Raw genomic sequence first — 16,458 nt, forward strand, 5'->3', positions numbered from 1 at the left:
TGCGATTAAGGGTCGACCTCTCTTGAGTGATGGTGGGCTATAACGTACTCTGATATCGGTTTTTGAAAAGTAAAATAATGAAGGGTGGGGCTGATTTATTTGGACATTTAATTAGTCCAGATTAGAAATAGATTGATTGATCGATTTGATCTTTTTCTTTGCTTGACTAATTGTTTGCATCGTAATTTTCGCACATCTCACATTTTTATTTAGGCTGATATTTGAAGTATTTAAATGCATTTAAATTACATTTCAGATCAGTTGTAATTTAGTATTATGCCTGATTTAGTATAAAATGTAGGCTAACATGAAATAACATATCAGGGGCATGCCATTTAATGACAGATTCTTACAGACATTTATTCGAGTTTAAAGTGCATTGTGAGTGCTCGACAAGAAATGGGACACTTCACACCACACTCAAAAAAATGATACATTGGCATTACTTAACTTTTTTATGTCAACAGGTTCCACGTAACTGAGTTAAGTTGCCTTTAAGAAAGAATATTTATTTCAGTGAACTTAAGTTAATTACATAAAGTTAATGTAATTTTGTTTAGTTCAATCAATGTAACATTTGTTATTTTGTATTAATCTGTTTAGTTAATTAAGTTCAATTACTCTAAAATTAATATTGTTATGTTAAAAATGAGATAGGAATAAGGTTTCAGATTCATTGTTTATTAAATAACATTTTTACAATGTTTTACAATTAACACTTTCTATTGTTTTTACAACAATAAAATGTTTTTCAAAATCTACATGCTGTCTTAAAATACTATTATAATACTAATAAAAGTATAAAGTAAAATAAAAGCATGCAGCCTTTAAACGAAAGGATTGACAAAAATGCTTTTTATACTTGGAAAAAATGATCAGCCTTCTTTAATGGTATAAAGTACACCTTCTTGAGAAATCAGCTAAAAACACCTGTTATTCAAAGGATGATTGACATTTGAAAGCAAAATAATATTTTTACAATGTTTTACATTTTTTCAGACAAGAACGTTTACAAAATCTAAATACTGTCTTCACTTTTCAAAAAAAATCTTTACTCATTACAAGATGTAACAAAATTAATATCACCAATAAAAAGTAAAATACAAGAATACTGTCTTTAAATTAAATGATTTTCAAAAATATACTTGGGGAAAAAATAGTCTTCTTTAGTAAACTATACCTTATTGAAACTTGGAAAAAAAAGCAGTAAACAACATTGCAGTTAATTAATTGAAGATTAACATCTGAAATCAAAAGTAAAGATGAAATAAATATTATTAAAGATATCACCTGGTTAGCAGTGAAAAAAAAAGTGCTACAACAGCCAGTGCAACATTATGGACAAAACAGGTCCTGCCTCTTAACCCTCGTTTCAAGTTACAGTGCCTATGAAAGGAGTTTATTTTTTAAGACCTGGACTTTGTTTGACAGCTTGGTGGCATCGAGTTCCATGAAAATCTTTTGAAACATTTCAAAAGTATATCTCAGATCCTGGGGGTAAGCCAAGTTTAATGCATAGATTAGACCAACCATCATGGAACAAGCATTAGCTACATTGTCCAAGTTTTCAAGTACTTGGATGCCTTCGATGATGACACCAACATCCTTGTATGGGTCTGCAACATCTGCCCCTTCATGTTTGATGGCATAGATTCCGAGAGTGGTTTTGCTCATCAAAATTTGGGCTTCATCATGTTCAGTGTCCTAAAAATAACAAAAGACAAGTACAAATATTAAGTACAAAATAAAACAATTACCAATAAAAATAGGAACTGGTTTTAGAGAAAAATATGAAAAGTTTCTTTAAAAAAAAACAAACAAACCTGTAAATAGCTTACCATGTACTCCTTCACTAGGTTTGAAGGATCTTCATTTAGGTAGACCACCGGCTTTCAGGATGCATTCACGCTTTTTTTCAATGGTGATGCTCTAATCAAAATGAAATGAGAATTAGTACTTTTTGCTGTACATCTTAAATTTAAGTAGCACTACACAAATTATCCCACTACTTTATTTTACGAAAGTCAAGTGGTCCCAAATCAGAAGCACTGCATGGGATACACAATTATGTTGAACATCTGAGCTGTTCTAATTGTAGTTGCAAAAATAACTCTATTAATGTATAACAGAGGCAGAAAGTGATGCTTCAAAAGGGAAAAAAATCATGATATTTGGAGCTTCAGGAATGAAAATTCACCTTTAACTTTTAATCCATAATTTTAGTATAAAAAAGATTGAATGATGAGTTAAAAATAACAAAATATTTATATTTGGATAAAATATTAGTTTGGCCTATTATGAATTAGGAGAATTGATGATGAATTTATAGAACATACCTGTTCCAAAACTGACAGGATGTCTGTGATCTTCTGTGCAGCTACTCCTTTCTTTTTGAAATTTTTGAGGAGCTGAGAGGAGAAATGATCAAGCTGACCCATGAATTTGGACACCAAGAGAATTGTTGTAATCCTGCTGAATTCCGCAGATACCTGGTACAATTTTCAAACAAAACAAAAGAGAGAGAGAGAGACAAATCAGGGCGCTGATAAATTTTTGACAGGACATCATCATACACTTCCTTTACCAGCACTCACAGATAATATACATTTACTATAAATGAACAAACCTGAATTACATCTAAAGTACTTCAAATTTTAGAATTATAACAACATCCAAGCAATTAATCAGCTGACATTAAAGACATACCTCTCGCTCAGTAAAGAGTGCTGGCCATCTGTTCTTGAATTCAGCAATGAAAGGGGAGTGTTCTACCACCTCGTGCCTCTGTAGAGCAAATGTTCTGTCCATCAGCCCCTTGATAACCTGCTCGTTGTTTCTTTTAGTCACCTCCGATAGTAGTGTAATCCTTTGATTTTCAAGAGTTTCTTTTGTTTCACCCATTGGGTAATCTGGACAGTAATTTACCTCAGCTTTTCTCGGTTTCTTCACTTGGTTAGGACTTCCAATGGATCCTTTTCGCTTATGGGAATTGATGTTTAGCTCAGAACATGATTCTGTGAGACAAAGGGAGAGAAGCATCACTCAGCAAATAATGCAAGTCCCCACACAACTCATCTACAGCTGAGCCTGGAACATGGTAGTGATTTTCCAGTTTTAACAGCAAGGAAGCAAATTTAAGCTCTACCAACTTTGGCAGGTTCTCTGAAATCTCTTCTGTATCAGTAGAAGAGGAATCGTCTTCTAACAAAGATGTTTCAGTTTCTTCATTTGAAGTAGGGTCATTAGATGTTTCACTAACCTCTTGTGTTTTCACGATTCCTTCTTTAAAATCTGTTACTGAAAACTGATAATGCTTTCGGCTCGTGTGATTTGAATGTACCATACACGTTTGTTTTAAATGAGCAGCCCTTAAACATACAACTAACTGTCTCATGACTGCGCAAGTGATTATTTATATGGAGAAAATAATCATTTACTGAAGGAATGTCAGTAACAGCACAAACATGACAATTTATCACTGTAGTTTGACTAGAATTTTGAGGTAGCTGCTCACTGCCGTGTGATCTGGATAAGTGGGACCGCAGTGCATTCCAGGTTTTAAAAGTGCATGGACAGTTAGAATATGCACATGGATATTTGTGTTTACGGCCATAATGTCCATGTACCAACCTGAAGTGCTTTAAAAGCTTTGATCTGGAGGCCTGAGACGATCCACAATCTCTGCACAGCCACATAAAGGACTCTACAGGCCTTCAAGTTTCAAAACTCTGTAAGGGAGAAAAAGAATGGGAGTCACCAAAGAATAATAACAAAATATGAACAGCTGCAAACTACTAAACTTAAGTTAAAATGTGTTATGCGAGATATTAAATAACAATGTGCCAACACCACCTTTTAAGATTATTAATTATTATTATTAATTATTAAAACTGACATTAGAAGGGCATAACTGCTGTACAAGCACAAAACAATTGATTAAAATGGAGTAACCATTCCTTACTAGCAATTTAATGTAATTTACATTTATTTTGGGTGATGTAATGTATATAAAAGTTCAGCAAGTATAAAATTTCACATAAATGCATAAAACAAAAATGTATCTAACTATAATGTGAAAGAAAACACGAGGCATATGGCAACTTCGTGACAATACTATACACAACACGGTATTACAAGTGAGTAATGATTCAAATGTTGTCATAGTCTCAATATAAATGCATAAAAAGTGAAAATCTCACCTGTCTGTTCACATAGAGGAAAACACGTTGACGTTTTGAAGTGTAATTCTCCGTATTTGATTCTCATAAAATGGCGCCGATCTAAATGAGCTGAAGAGTGATCGTTATGTGCTTCTTCGTTCCTTCTTGTGGTGTTTTCCAACTGCGCATGTGCAGATTTTACTCCACCTACTGACCGATATGCGGTACTGCAGAAGCAACACAACTCTGTTGCATTCATTTTAATTAACTGAGCTGTGTAAATTTGAAGAATTACTTCTTTTAATTCTCTCAACACAACTCGTTTAATTTTAATGCACAAACGAAATTTAATTAATTAAATTAAACATAATTACATTCTTTGGACCAACAAATGCCGTGTTTCATTTTTTTGAGTGCAGTGTTATCCTTCTGATGTTTTAGGGATTTTTCTTTTGAAAAAAAAAAACCCGCTAATCGTCTGTAATCCTTTTAATATGTCTCACACTTTCCTTTTGCAATACACAAGTCAGGGGCAAACCAGTTCTGCAGTCTGCTGCCTTGCACAATAGCCTCGGTTTCAGTTTTGAAATCCGAATTGTAGCAACTTGATGTTTGATTATTGTAGGTTTGGATGAGAATGTATATTTTTATTATTGTGTATTTAAAATATTTTATTTGTTATTTCCTGTTCAGTAAAGTCCTAAATGAATGATTGTAAATAACTTGAAGTTTTATTATTAACCAAGCATATGAAAGCGCGCTCCTCTAAACTCCTCCGAGTGCTTATGGACTCAGGTGAAGGCATAGGCTATTTAAAAATGGTTCGGGGGTGGGGGTTTGGGTGAGACCCCTCTGCTTTTGTTCTATTGAAAAGGGGGCTTGTTCCTCCAGGACCAACCCTACAATTTTAACCAGGGGTGTCAGCGCGAGCGGGGTTGACATTGGAGACTGACTGGCAATGGGAGAAGAGGAGGGGATAAGAGAGTCCAGCAGCACTGCTTCTTGAAGAAAGCTCATCAGATGCACTGTCCTGCCTCCTCTGACTGACATTCACGCAGGAGTCAGACTGGATCAAACGTCAAAGGATCTATTTCTGCTGCGCTCCTCACCTTCATGGACTGCACGGGACTTGAGTCTGTATGATAAGGTGCATCAGAAGCTCTTTCGCTAAAACTTGAAGAGTAAATCGTTTATATGCTGTGAGTTTTGCGTTAAGTGCACTTATTTGTTATTCTCGTTCTTATGAAGGAAATGCAGTTAGTGCTTATACTTGTCACCGGTGTCAGTCTGAAAAAAATCCTGGACATTTTTTCTGTCTCTGAGCAGCAGATCTCGTAATTTGCCAGTTGATCTGTTCATCATATGTTGCGAGTCATAGTTTGGATACCAGCGCAGGACTTTATACATTTCAACGGGAAAACCTGATTTTTGTTTTTTAAATCTTTGCAAATTACACACATTTTAATTTTTTTTCTGTGAGGCCCTTCCATTCCAGCAACATGAGGCTCATACCATCACGATTGAGTTATCTGTAAGTATATTTCCTTTATTATTTGTTTTCACACATTAACTGCTTCGCTTTCCAGAGTCTAATGTGAGATTTTCTCTCTTCTTGCAGATTTCTTCACCTCTTTGCGTTTTGCTACTATGCTCAGGTATGTGCAACATCTTCAAATCAATCATTTCATGAACCGCTTCTTCTTTTAATTTACCTACACATATTGTTAGAGAAACTGTAAAGCACTATTGCTCTAATATATCAATTCCATACTTAGCCTAAATAATATAGCTACACAGTGCGCGCGCTCCTAAATTAAGATTTATATTTTATATATTATATTTATACAGTTATTTTGCATAGAAATGCACGTATAGCCGTTAAATGAAAAGGCACTAAAAGTGCGATGGGAGAGGATGTTCTTATCAGATGGGTATCACAGTGGGCGCTGTAACCTGGCAGGTAATACTAGCATACTGGCGCAGGCGCGTGGGCATGAGCGCGTGAAGTATGCCAGCCTGAGTCATTGACTTTTCTTAATATGGATGGATGGATGGATGGAAATCCAAAATGAAAAATGAATACGTTACGGATACGTTTTCTCATTTCGATTGCATTTGGCCTATTTTAAATGATTATATTGGAGCGCGGTGTAATTTATAGGCCCGTATGAACGAATGATGAAGCAATTTGTGCAGGTATTGATTGTATGGTATTTAATTTCTGACAGGTAACCATTCAGTCCCCGCCTAATTTTACACAGCATGTGAGTGAGCAAAGTAAGGTGACGGACCGGGTAAGCCGTAGACTAATCCGGACCTACCAGCTGTACAGTCGAACCAGTGGCAAGCACGTGCAAGTTCTGGCCAACAAGAAAATCAACGCAATGGCCGAGGATGGTGACGCTCATGGTAAGAGCATCTCATTATTTATCTTGCGCAAAATCATGTAATCTGTTTACACAAACCATGAAACGCTTTGGCGTTTTGAGGAATCATTTTAAATGCGCTTTGCATGCAAATATTTTGCCAAATACGTTACAGGACATGCTTAATGCGGTTCTTCGGTGGGTCTTTTTAGCTATATGGGGTCTTGAGTTCACTGTATTGTTCTTTAGAGATCAAAAAGCCATTTCAGTGTAGGTTCTAATAGATTTCAAGTGTCTAAAGCACAGCTACATAGAGGTTTTCTGAAGAACAATGAAAAAGTCTTTGTGAACTATAGATAATATCAATCTGTAAATGCCATTTTTGGGTCTAACTGGAACTTTATTTATGTTTATTTATTTTGTGGATCTCTATGGTACACTGCATTTGAATTGTTGGGCATCTGGTCAGTTGGTGAAGTTAAAAAAGCAGTGGAGTGCAAAAAATGTTAAATGGATTCTAGATTGTTGAAGGTGAGTCTCTAGAGAGACACGCGTGTCTGGAAGAGCCATTAGAACTCATCTTACTTCAACCTTCTGAACATTTCCTGAAGAACGTTCCCCTCCTCTCCCGACCAGCTCAGGTTGAAAATATGTCTAACCGAATTCTGACCCTCACTTTTGCTTTCTACAGTCATTTTATCCCTGAAGACAGATCTCATAGAGCCTAATTCTAACTGTTTTAAGTCTTTCTAGGATCAGTTTTATGATTAATGTGTATCTTTTGGTTTTATAAAAGTTAAGTGTTCTATTAGTTTAATATGATAATTTATACAATCACAAGTTACAATATTGTAAAAGCTCCTCACAAAAAAAATCAAACAGATAAACATTCCGAACAGAATAAAAACAATTCACTTACATATTTAATTTGTTACTTTACCTAAATCAGATCTCTTGTATTTGTAGCTCTCACTTATGTGGTTTCTCCACATGCAAACCCAATAATTACCAGCTCTGTTGTGGTATTTTTGGAAGCCTGGCTCTAGCTCTGCATGGTTTTGGTGACATCCATGTCACCTGAGCATGTTGTAGAGACAGCAGGGCTGTTAGTTCGGGCCAGTGCCTGGCTCCAGCTCTGGGCTTGTGGTTAGGCTCTTCACCAGCAGGTTATCTGACCCCCTCCATTTGAACCGTAACTCTTTACGATCACTCAGAGTATGGGGCTGAATCAGAGAATGGCTGCAAGTGCTAATCCTTGGCATGGAGAATATCTATCATGGAAATTCAGTTCCCTTGCAAACACTGCCTTGATTTTCTTATAATACACATGAACTGTTATTGTACATTTAATAATGAATAAAAAATCAATAAATAAGTGTTTTTTAACAGTATTGTATATTTGTATTTTTTAAACGGTGCATTTAACTCAAATGTTTAAAAGTTCTTTGTTTATTTTTTGGTACATGGATGACGTGATAACAATTCACATATTGTTTATGTACTTACATAAAAGGTAAAAAGTTGAAAGTCCTGCCAGGAAGCCTTTGGTTCCTTCCAGAAGAATTGAAGTGCACATGTTTTTATCATTCTGTTAGAATTTAGGCTTACATAAATCCTAAAGAGTAGTCCCTTTAGATTTCACATATTTATGCCAGTGTGCATATGTGCATGTGTGTTTACTCATGAAATCTTCCCACTGATTGACTGATTGTAATTTAGATTTTCCAAGTCACAACATCTAATAAAAAAATCTTCTTTCCTTTTTCCAGCCAAACTCATAGTGGAGACGGACACATTTGGGAGTCGAGTTCGAATTAAAGGAGCTGAAACGGGATTCTACATCTGTATGAACAGAAGAGGGAAACTGATTGGGAAGGTATGAGAAAAAGTCATTATATAAGAATTATTTCACTAATAATAGTGCTCAGTTTACATATTCTGTTATACACACAGCATATGTTTCAGTCACTTTTCTGTTGGGATTGAAAGGTTTTTGATGAATGAGAATAAGAAGAGAAAGATCAGATAAATTAGAAAATCAGAAATATCACTCATATAGTCATGTAGTAGTTTCAGCATTCAATTGCTTGTGATTATTCCTTCAAATAATCAAACAAGAGTAAGATTTTTATCTTATAGTAGGCACCAGACGTTTCCTGGTTGCAGTGGGTAAAATCGAGTGTGAAGAATGGGATCTTTCTTCCTTTTTTAGCTGGCTACTCTTGTTCCAATGTGGATTTGTGCCTTCTCCTTGCTGTGAATGGTAATAAAGTGGGATGGAGGTTCGGCCCCCACCTCCCAGCACCCTGCCAGGTGGACCATCTGCTTGGCACCCCTGATCTTATGCTATCTGACATATTGGCCGCCCAACGACAGCCTGCATGAGAAAGGGTTTTTTTCTGTTGTTGTTTTTTATTGGTTGATATGCAAGCGTTTTGGATTTGAGATTTTTAACAGGCCATTTTGTTAAGAGGTTGGTGCAAGGTTTGGACTCCTGGATTGGCTCCTTACCCCGTTTGCATTTACTGGCTGGATAACGTTTAACGGTCCTGTTGTTATGAACGTACAATGATGCGATGCAAAACTAGCTTTGCCATATAGTGTTTATATTGTTCAATGTCCTGGAGAAAGTAAAATATTACCGTAATACCTTCTGGACTCAACATAATAAGGTTTATGCCTATATAATGAACAGTAGAAGAATTATTTTTCTCAGAGGATGAATCCTCACTGGTGTTTACTGAAAGGGGAAAGTCATTGGCTTCTGCTGTCATTTCTCCCTCTTGATCTGGGATCGTAATGACTTAAGCATATGCTGTGTGTGTGTGGGGAAGCCCTATGTAAACTGGAGCAGACCTTTTCCAAAATACTTTTCGATAAGCTTCATATTTCCCATCAATCTGCAGCTAAAATTTTGTCTTTATCTTGTCCTCACAGAAAAACGGTCAGGGCAAAGACTGCATTTTCACAGAGATAGTCCTGGAGAACAACTACACAGCTCTACAGAATGTGAAGTATGAAGGTTGGTACATGGCCTTCACACGCAAAGGCAGACCCCGCAAGGGCTCCAAAACCAGGCAACACCAGCGGGAAGTCCACTTCATGAAGAGGCTGCCCAAGGGACACCAAATCGCAGAGCACAGACCCTTTGATTTCATCAACTACCCTTTCAACAGACGGACTAAACGCACCCGCTACTCAGGAGAGCGTTGAAGAGTGAAACCGGAGAAAAGGAGAGGACAGAGAGCGAGAGACTTTCTCAAACAATGAACAGACTCCTCTTGTGGACTCCTACAAACATTTTTTTGTACTGAGCAACAATATACCTAACCTTTAGTTTTTTTATGAATTTTCAGAAATAACAAAAAAAGAAAAAAAAAAACATCTCGAGGAAAAAAAGAGATCTATTTTTGTACCCCTGACTTTTAGTACTGACCTGTGCAAGGGTATAGAAAAGCGAAGCACGGGACGTGTAAGTGCTGACATTTTAGTAGTACGTGGACTTCATCCGGTCTATCCTCTCTTGTTTGCTTTGGTTTCATTTGATTTCGATGGTTTTAGAGTAATTTATAACTCTTCGTATTGCTGCTCAAGGGGACTTGAAGGGCCTGAGAGAATGCACTGACAACACAAAGCTGTATTCGGTTACACAGGCAGCCGGGGCACCTCTCGACCACCCAGCGATAAGATACCCAGCTCATCTCTCAGTAACCTCTCTGGTTCTTGATTCTGGAACTCTCTGGAGATAAACACGGTTAAAGCAAACAGAGCTTTAAATACATATTTAAATATGGCAGCTACATTTTGATTATCACAGGTTTCTTACCGTGGTTTAAACTGTAAATTTCAAGGTGTATAAATGCATTGTATGGACTGTAGGAAAAGCTTTTGTTCTTTGTTGCATTTTGTTTATCTGTTTTTTTTTAATACAAATATAAATATATTTTTATTTGAGGATGTGTAAAATAATTTTAATGATGGAAATATTTATTTAAAAACCTGTAATAAATTTACCTTAGGATACTGACGTCTTTTGTCTAATATGTTCTGTTCTAATATGCACTTTTCCAAAATTCTAATGTCGTTCCCAACCTTTCATTGTTCTGTGGAACATACAAAGAGATATCTTTAAAAAAAGACTGATTATTTGGACCATTTTCAGTTTTTTTCAAAATATCTTCTTTTTATTTTCCACAGAAGAAATAAACCCATACAGGTTTGAAATTACATGATGGTGAATAAATAATGACATCATTTCATTTTTGGGTGACTATCCCTTTAAATAGCACTAAATAAGTATATAAAAGCATCTATACATAGTTAATATTGCCAAAGGGTCTTTTCCAGAAGCATTCTAGGCGTTCCAATGGCCTCGTCCATAGAAAATTAGGCCAGTGTGGTCTTTGTATGAAACAACTTGTCATTATGCAATAGCATCATAATAAATACCACCATTGTTTGCATAACCCTTCTGGTTAGAGACCAGTAAGGAGTGAGATGGAGATACTGGGTCTCCCCCCCCAGAATGTTTGGAATGGCACAGCTCAGGTCAACAGCTCAGTAGGACTGTCTCTCCAGGGGGGCTACACTGTTTGGTTTCTCCTCTGGTTGAACCGGACACACTACGGCTCCCTGGCCCCATCTCCTCACCCTCGCTCAGGGGTTTTTGTTTAATCTCAGACCTTTAACTCCCTGTAGCTTAATCTGATTGGAGGGGTATCTGTTTTGTCCGGGCAGGGGTTCTGTGTGTTTGCGGACAGGGTTCCAAGGAGCCGAAAGCCAAGATCAGAGGGCAGCGTATAGTGAGAAAATGAGAACCGGGGATCACTATCATGCTCTTGTCTGTGATGAGGAAGATTATTAATGACTCCTCTCAGCCTGAAATATGCATTACTGCAGTTATAATTCTATGTAAATTACGATCAGAGGAAAAAAAATTCCGATCCCTTTTTAATCAAATTAATTGCATCATAAAATTCTAACCGATTCAGCCAAAAATAATCCTCTAATTAGTGTTGGCTTGACACATCTCATGCATCATTGAAAAATATGTTATGCAGGTATTAGCAAAGGCTGGCATTGTTTTTATGGTGTAATACGCCATGTGTTCTGCCTCATGTTATAGTAGTAGCTCAGCCAGGGTGCAGAGGTCAAAATCCTAGAAAGGCCAGAGCTTCAGAACGTTTCTTTGACTTTCTAGTATGCCGGTTTAGTTCCATTCAGCTGTGATGGACCGACAGTGTAATCCAGTTCAATGGATGGTAAACAATTAAGGAAAAAAGTTTCTTGACATTTCTAAATAAACTACTTAGGAGACAAACCGTACACATTTTAAATTAGAACTGACAAACAAATAAGGGTACATTTAAGATTATAGGGCAAATGATCATTTAAATTTTTTGAGATTTGAGAGATTTTATTTCATGATTTTTAAAAAGGGATTAGGAAAACATCAAGAAATCCCACAAGCATACAACCATATTAAAATATATACATGCACATACACTATAAAAATAATTTTTAAAAGTTGTACAAATTTTGTAAAAACAAAGATAATTGTAGCACTTTTTACCAGAAAATACCGTTTCATTTTTTCCTACCTCAAAATGGCACGTTTAATTCAATGTGTTACTAGATGTTTCTTTGTAATAGTTGGTGAAATTTACTAGCAATTTCTGAGTGAAATTTGTTTCTACACCCATTTAATCTAAAACAATTTTAAACTATTTTTGTAATATTTCTATTTTAAAACTTAATTTGTCACACCACAGGAAAATGTAAGGCAAAGCAGTGAATGAAAAATATGATTAAAATGATTAAATAAAAATAAAAAACGAATTGGTGACCAGGAACTAGATCTAAAATACATCCAGAAACCCAGACATTTAAAGTCAAATAAGAAGAGTTCATGCACATGTTTGATGTCCCCCAAGCTTTTTGTTTGGTGATAGTGTAATCAAATAAATGAACCAACGGAACCACCAATTGACTCCTTGTTTTTTTTCACACTGATGACGTCTGCTATTGATTAACAGACCTTGATCATTTGCCATGGTTATTCTGCATTATCAGGCTTCAGTTTCCCCTTAAATTTGTCTCCATGACCATAAAGTTGTAAGAAACCCAGGGGATCCAGCAGGTTGTGGGAAAAATTGCACCTTCTGTGCAGCTTGTGATGCCATGCAAATGAAGAGCAATTCCACTGAGAAAGAGGGGACGCAAAACTGCTTTCATCCATTTTATTGAGCTGCAACCGTCATCCTTAACCCCTGATAAACAAACAGGGCTACCTTCTTAATTTGCTTAGGGAGCAATTTAGACTTGTACAAGCCCCCCTGCTGAACTGGCAGAATGGCAGGGGTGAGAGAATGGGATGACCCAGACCTCTAAGCTGCCTTTACTTCACATTCTGCCTAACCCTGGTCATAAAACCCTTCCTGCAAATTGGAGCTCAATGGAGGAAACATGGGTTGAGATAATGCAAGTCCACTTTGAGTGCACTTTCTAGCACCCATACGACATCTGTAGTCTTTGCAATGAAGGAGCCATTAAAAGTCTATACTAAAAGTCTGAACTTATTGTAGTAAATCTGCTGAATAATTTACACACTGATTCACAGAATGGAGAGGAGCAGTATGGTTTTATCAAAGCAACAATGCATGATATGGAAATTTAAGTTCATGTCACAAAAATAGCAACACTATATTGGTTGTATTCCTAGAGCGCACAAGCCAGCAGCCAATCACTAAGTTATAAATGACATGCAAACATTGTTCAAAGAGAAGATGGGATATGACAGTTTGACTGTTTGTATATGGGACATATGGAGGAACTGTTGACTTTTCCAATTGGAGCTGTAATCTTTTGTTTGCCCATGCATTTCTAAAGCTGATTGTCTGAATGATCCGAACAATTACAGGCTAAATGTGTTTGCCAGCCACACAGAGCATCCTGCACCCCTCTAAAAAGATCAAAAGGGAAGATTCCCCCTCCTTCTTCATCTCCTTTCAGTCATGACAATTCAGCTGGAAAGCCAACCATAAATGATTTTTTTTAGAACTCCAGTCTCTGGGACACAGTTATTCAGAGTACCTGAATTTCCGAGGTTAATAAATTGAGGAACAACATGTTTCATCTACAGGAAATTTCGCACAAGTATGTAATGATGTAATTATCAATTAATACATTTTTATGTGTAACATTTTTCTGAAGAATATTTTATCTGCTGAGCTTCTAAAGGGAAAAAATCACCATTATAGGACTCTGTATGAATAATGCACCATATTCCAAGTCATAGTTTTGTATGAGAAACAGACACAAATGTAAGTCATTATTAACTGATAATCTTCCCCTCCAGTGAGCTGTTAACTTGAGAATTGCTGTGACTGGATCATTGAGTCAGTGACTTCAACTCAAGAGCTGGATCAGTCCAAGTTGTGAATGAATCACTAGGAATGTTTTTAACAGGATCAGTGATTCACTGAAAAGATCCAACTCAAAAGACTGATTCAAATTGAATTAAACATCTCTCTTATTAATGTACCAAACAGAGCTTTTCCATGAATATGACTTCAGTTTTCATGTTCTGTTTGCATTATAGCACCTGAGACTTACAAATCATTTGGAACGACATTAGAATTAAAAAATAATGACAGAATTTTTGGGAAAACCGTACTGATGAAAAGGTTTTTGAAAGAAATTAATACTTTTATTCTGCAAGGATGCATTAAACTGATCAAAAGTGACAGTAAAGATGTTTAGAATGTTACAAAAACTAGATTTCAAATAAATGATTTTTTTTTGCTTTCTATTCATCGAAGAAGCTTGAAAAATGTATTGGTTTCTGCAAAGATGCACAACACAAATGCTTTCAACATTGACGATAATAAGAAACATTTCTTGAGCTCCACATCAAACTGAAGTAATGGCTGCTGAAAATTCAGATTTGCCCTCCCAGGAATTAATTATATTTCAAAATATAACATAGAAAACAGACATTTTAAATGGTAATAATGACAGTTTTTACTGTATTTTTTATTAAATTAATGCAGCTTGGTGAGCATAAGATCCTTCTTTTAAAAACATTAAAAAGTCTCAAACTTTTGAACATTGGTTTAGACAGCAGTACCTAAAGCAATAAATTCACAATGTTCATTGACAAACTTCAAATTTCCTTGATTCCTATTTCCCTCTTGATGTTTTAAACAGCTTATGCACTCATTTTATTTATACCAAACTCCTATTGTTGCAAAAGAGATTATCTGTTAGTAAAACATGCAAAACATTAGCAGTAAAGTCTGTAAACCGTGATTTCTATAGCAACAGAGAGAAAGAGGATGAGGCTGTTAAAGGGGTAATATCTGTGACAGTGCATTGAACTAAACTCGTCGCCGTAAAGGAGATAGGGAAAAGTAAAAGGATACAGAGGCCTGCGTAACTTGGTCACCGCACTGAATGGGCTGAGGTCAGGCCACCACTTTGGTTCAAACAAAGGCAGCCACCAAGTAGTAGCATTACTGACAATCACATACTATAACCTAGGATCAAATGGCCCCATTGTGGCACTAATATAAAAAACATGTTGTAGAATGACAAGCGGTGAATGCTTACATGAGATGGGGTCCTCTGTCAATTACAAGACACTCACCATACAAAAAGAAGAGGAAGAAGAAGAAAAACATCAAGGCAATTGAATGTGCCATAGAGTGAGGGGTGGACAAGCTGAGTGATTGGAGGACAGGCAGAGGGAAGAAAAGAACAAAATTGCATTCCACAAGCAACTGAGCATGTCTTCAGTGAAATAATGTCTATAGAGGCACAAGAGATGAGAGGAGAAGACGAATAATAACAAACCTCAATTCTGTGTCTGGACTGTGAAATTCCTCTTTTATTGCATGTCTTGGTGTTGTTTTGATAAATAGGTTCACAAATCTATGAGATAAAGCAATTAGTTTCAAATAAGTCCTTTATTAATGTATGCATTAAAACATGTTAAATAGCCAATCATTTTTTATTTGTTTTTTGTTGCTTCTTCAATGAATAAGCTCATAATGGTGTAAAATGGCTTTGACAATTAAATAAATGAAAATGCATCTAAATTATAAAATTTTTTCTACCTGTTTTTTAATAATACAAATTAATTTTCAATGTTTTTTATCTGTGCATACAACTTATTAAGGCGAGGTTTGAGTAAACATTTTAATGCCTAATCTTATTATATTTGGTCATTTTAAGATTCATTTTTTAATTCATTTTTTTTCTTCCATTTTTGGATCTTTTTTTATTGCAAAAAAATCTCATGAGCTAGAAAACACATTGTTTATACTGAAACCAGGCTGCGTCTTTTTTCAGATATTTTATTTATTATTTTTTAAATAAAAAAAAGACAGCATTAGAAATTAAACTAAAATTTCCAATGAATCATAATCCTTATCATGCTCATCACTGACAAAACCACTATGTTATATGCTCTTTGTGATTTTCTATATTCTGCATGGTAAAAAGTGAAAAGTGCATACTTCTTTTTTTTACACTAGAAATGGGGTCACTGAAAAAGTCCTCAGTGCTTGTAATTAATATATATATATATATATATATATATATATATATATATATATATATATATATATATAATATATATAACATTATATAGGCTAGGCCTAGATACATTTTTTTACAATCTAATGCCATATGCATCCCCAAATATTATGCATCTTGCATTTGTTTTTGGAAAAAGGAAGATATTTTTCCTTTTCAGAATGTTTTTTATTTTTCATATGTTAATATAGTATTTATAAAGTACATGCAATAATAAACAGAGAGCGAGAGAGAAAATGCTCATAATCAACAAAAACTGTTCATACATAGGCTACAGCTTGAATGAAAGGTACCACAGAAAACCGGATGGATTTAAGTCACTGGCTCTAGTCACG

The 16,458-nt window shown here is 35.7% G+C and overlaps 2 protein-coding genes across 3 annotated transcripts; one reads left to right on the forward strand and one right to left on the reverse strand.

Annotated features, from left to right (window-relative positions):
- Positions 1–416: 416 nt before the first annotated feature.
- LOC306884261 (uncharacterized protein) lies at positions 417–4,343 on the reverse strand. Of its 2 annotated transcripts, none has more exons than XM_079439994.1 (6): positions 4,200–4,343; positions 3,631–3,728; positions 2,707–3,014; positions 2,337–2,489; positions 1,839–1,929; positions 417–1,704 (listed from the first exon to the last, which is right to left on the reverse strand). In XM_079439994.1, the coding sequence occupies exons 3-5, from the start codon at positions 2,899–2,901 to the stop codon at positions 1,870–1,872; spliced, it is 408 nt and encodes a 135-aa protein (XP_079296120.1). In that variant the 5' UTR covers positions 2,902–3,014; positions 3,631–3,728; positions 4,200–4,343; the 3' UTR covers positions 417–1,704; positions 1,839–1,869. The 2 variants fall into 2 exon arrangements, with proteins under 2 accessions (XP_079296120.1, XP_079296121.1); XM_079439995.1 differs by having other exon boundaries at positions 662–1,704; positions 1,824–1,929.
- Positions 4,344–5,659: 1,316 nt separating this feature from the next.
- LOC306884136 (fibroblast growth factor 8) lies at positions 5,660–9,882 on the forward strand (the record flags this gene model as incomplete). Its single annotated transcript, XM_079439826.1, has 5 exons — positions 5,660–5,691; positions 5,779–5,815; positions 6,389–6,569; positions 8,296–8,402; positions 9,464–9,882. 5 exons carry the CDS (start codon positions 5,660–5,662, stop codon positions 9,737–9,739), a joined length of 633 nt encoding a protein of 210 aa, XP_079295952.1. The 3' UTR covers positions 9,740–9,882.
- Positions 9,883–16,458: the final 6,576 nt, after the last annotated feature.

This window comes from Barbus barbus (genome assembly GCF_936440315.1).
Source record: "Barbus barbus genome assembly, chromosome: 18".
Lineage (NCBI taxonomy): Eukaryota > Metazoa > Chordata > Actinopteri > Cypriniformes > Cyprinidae > Barbus > Barbus barbus.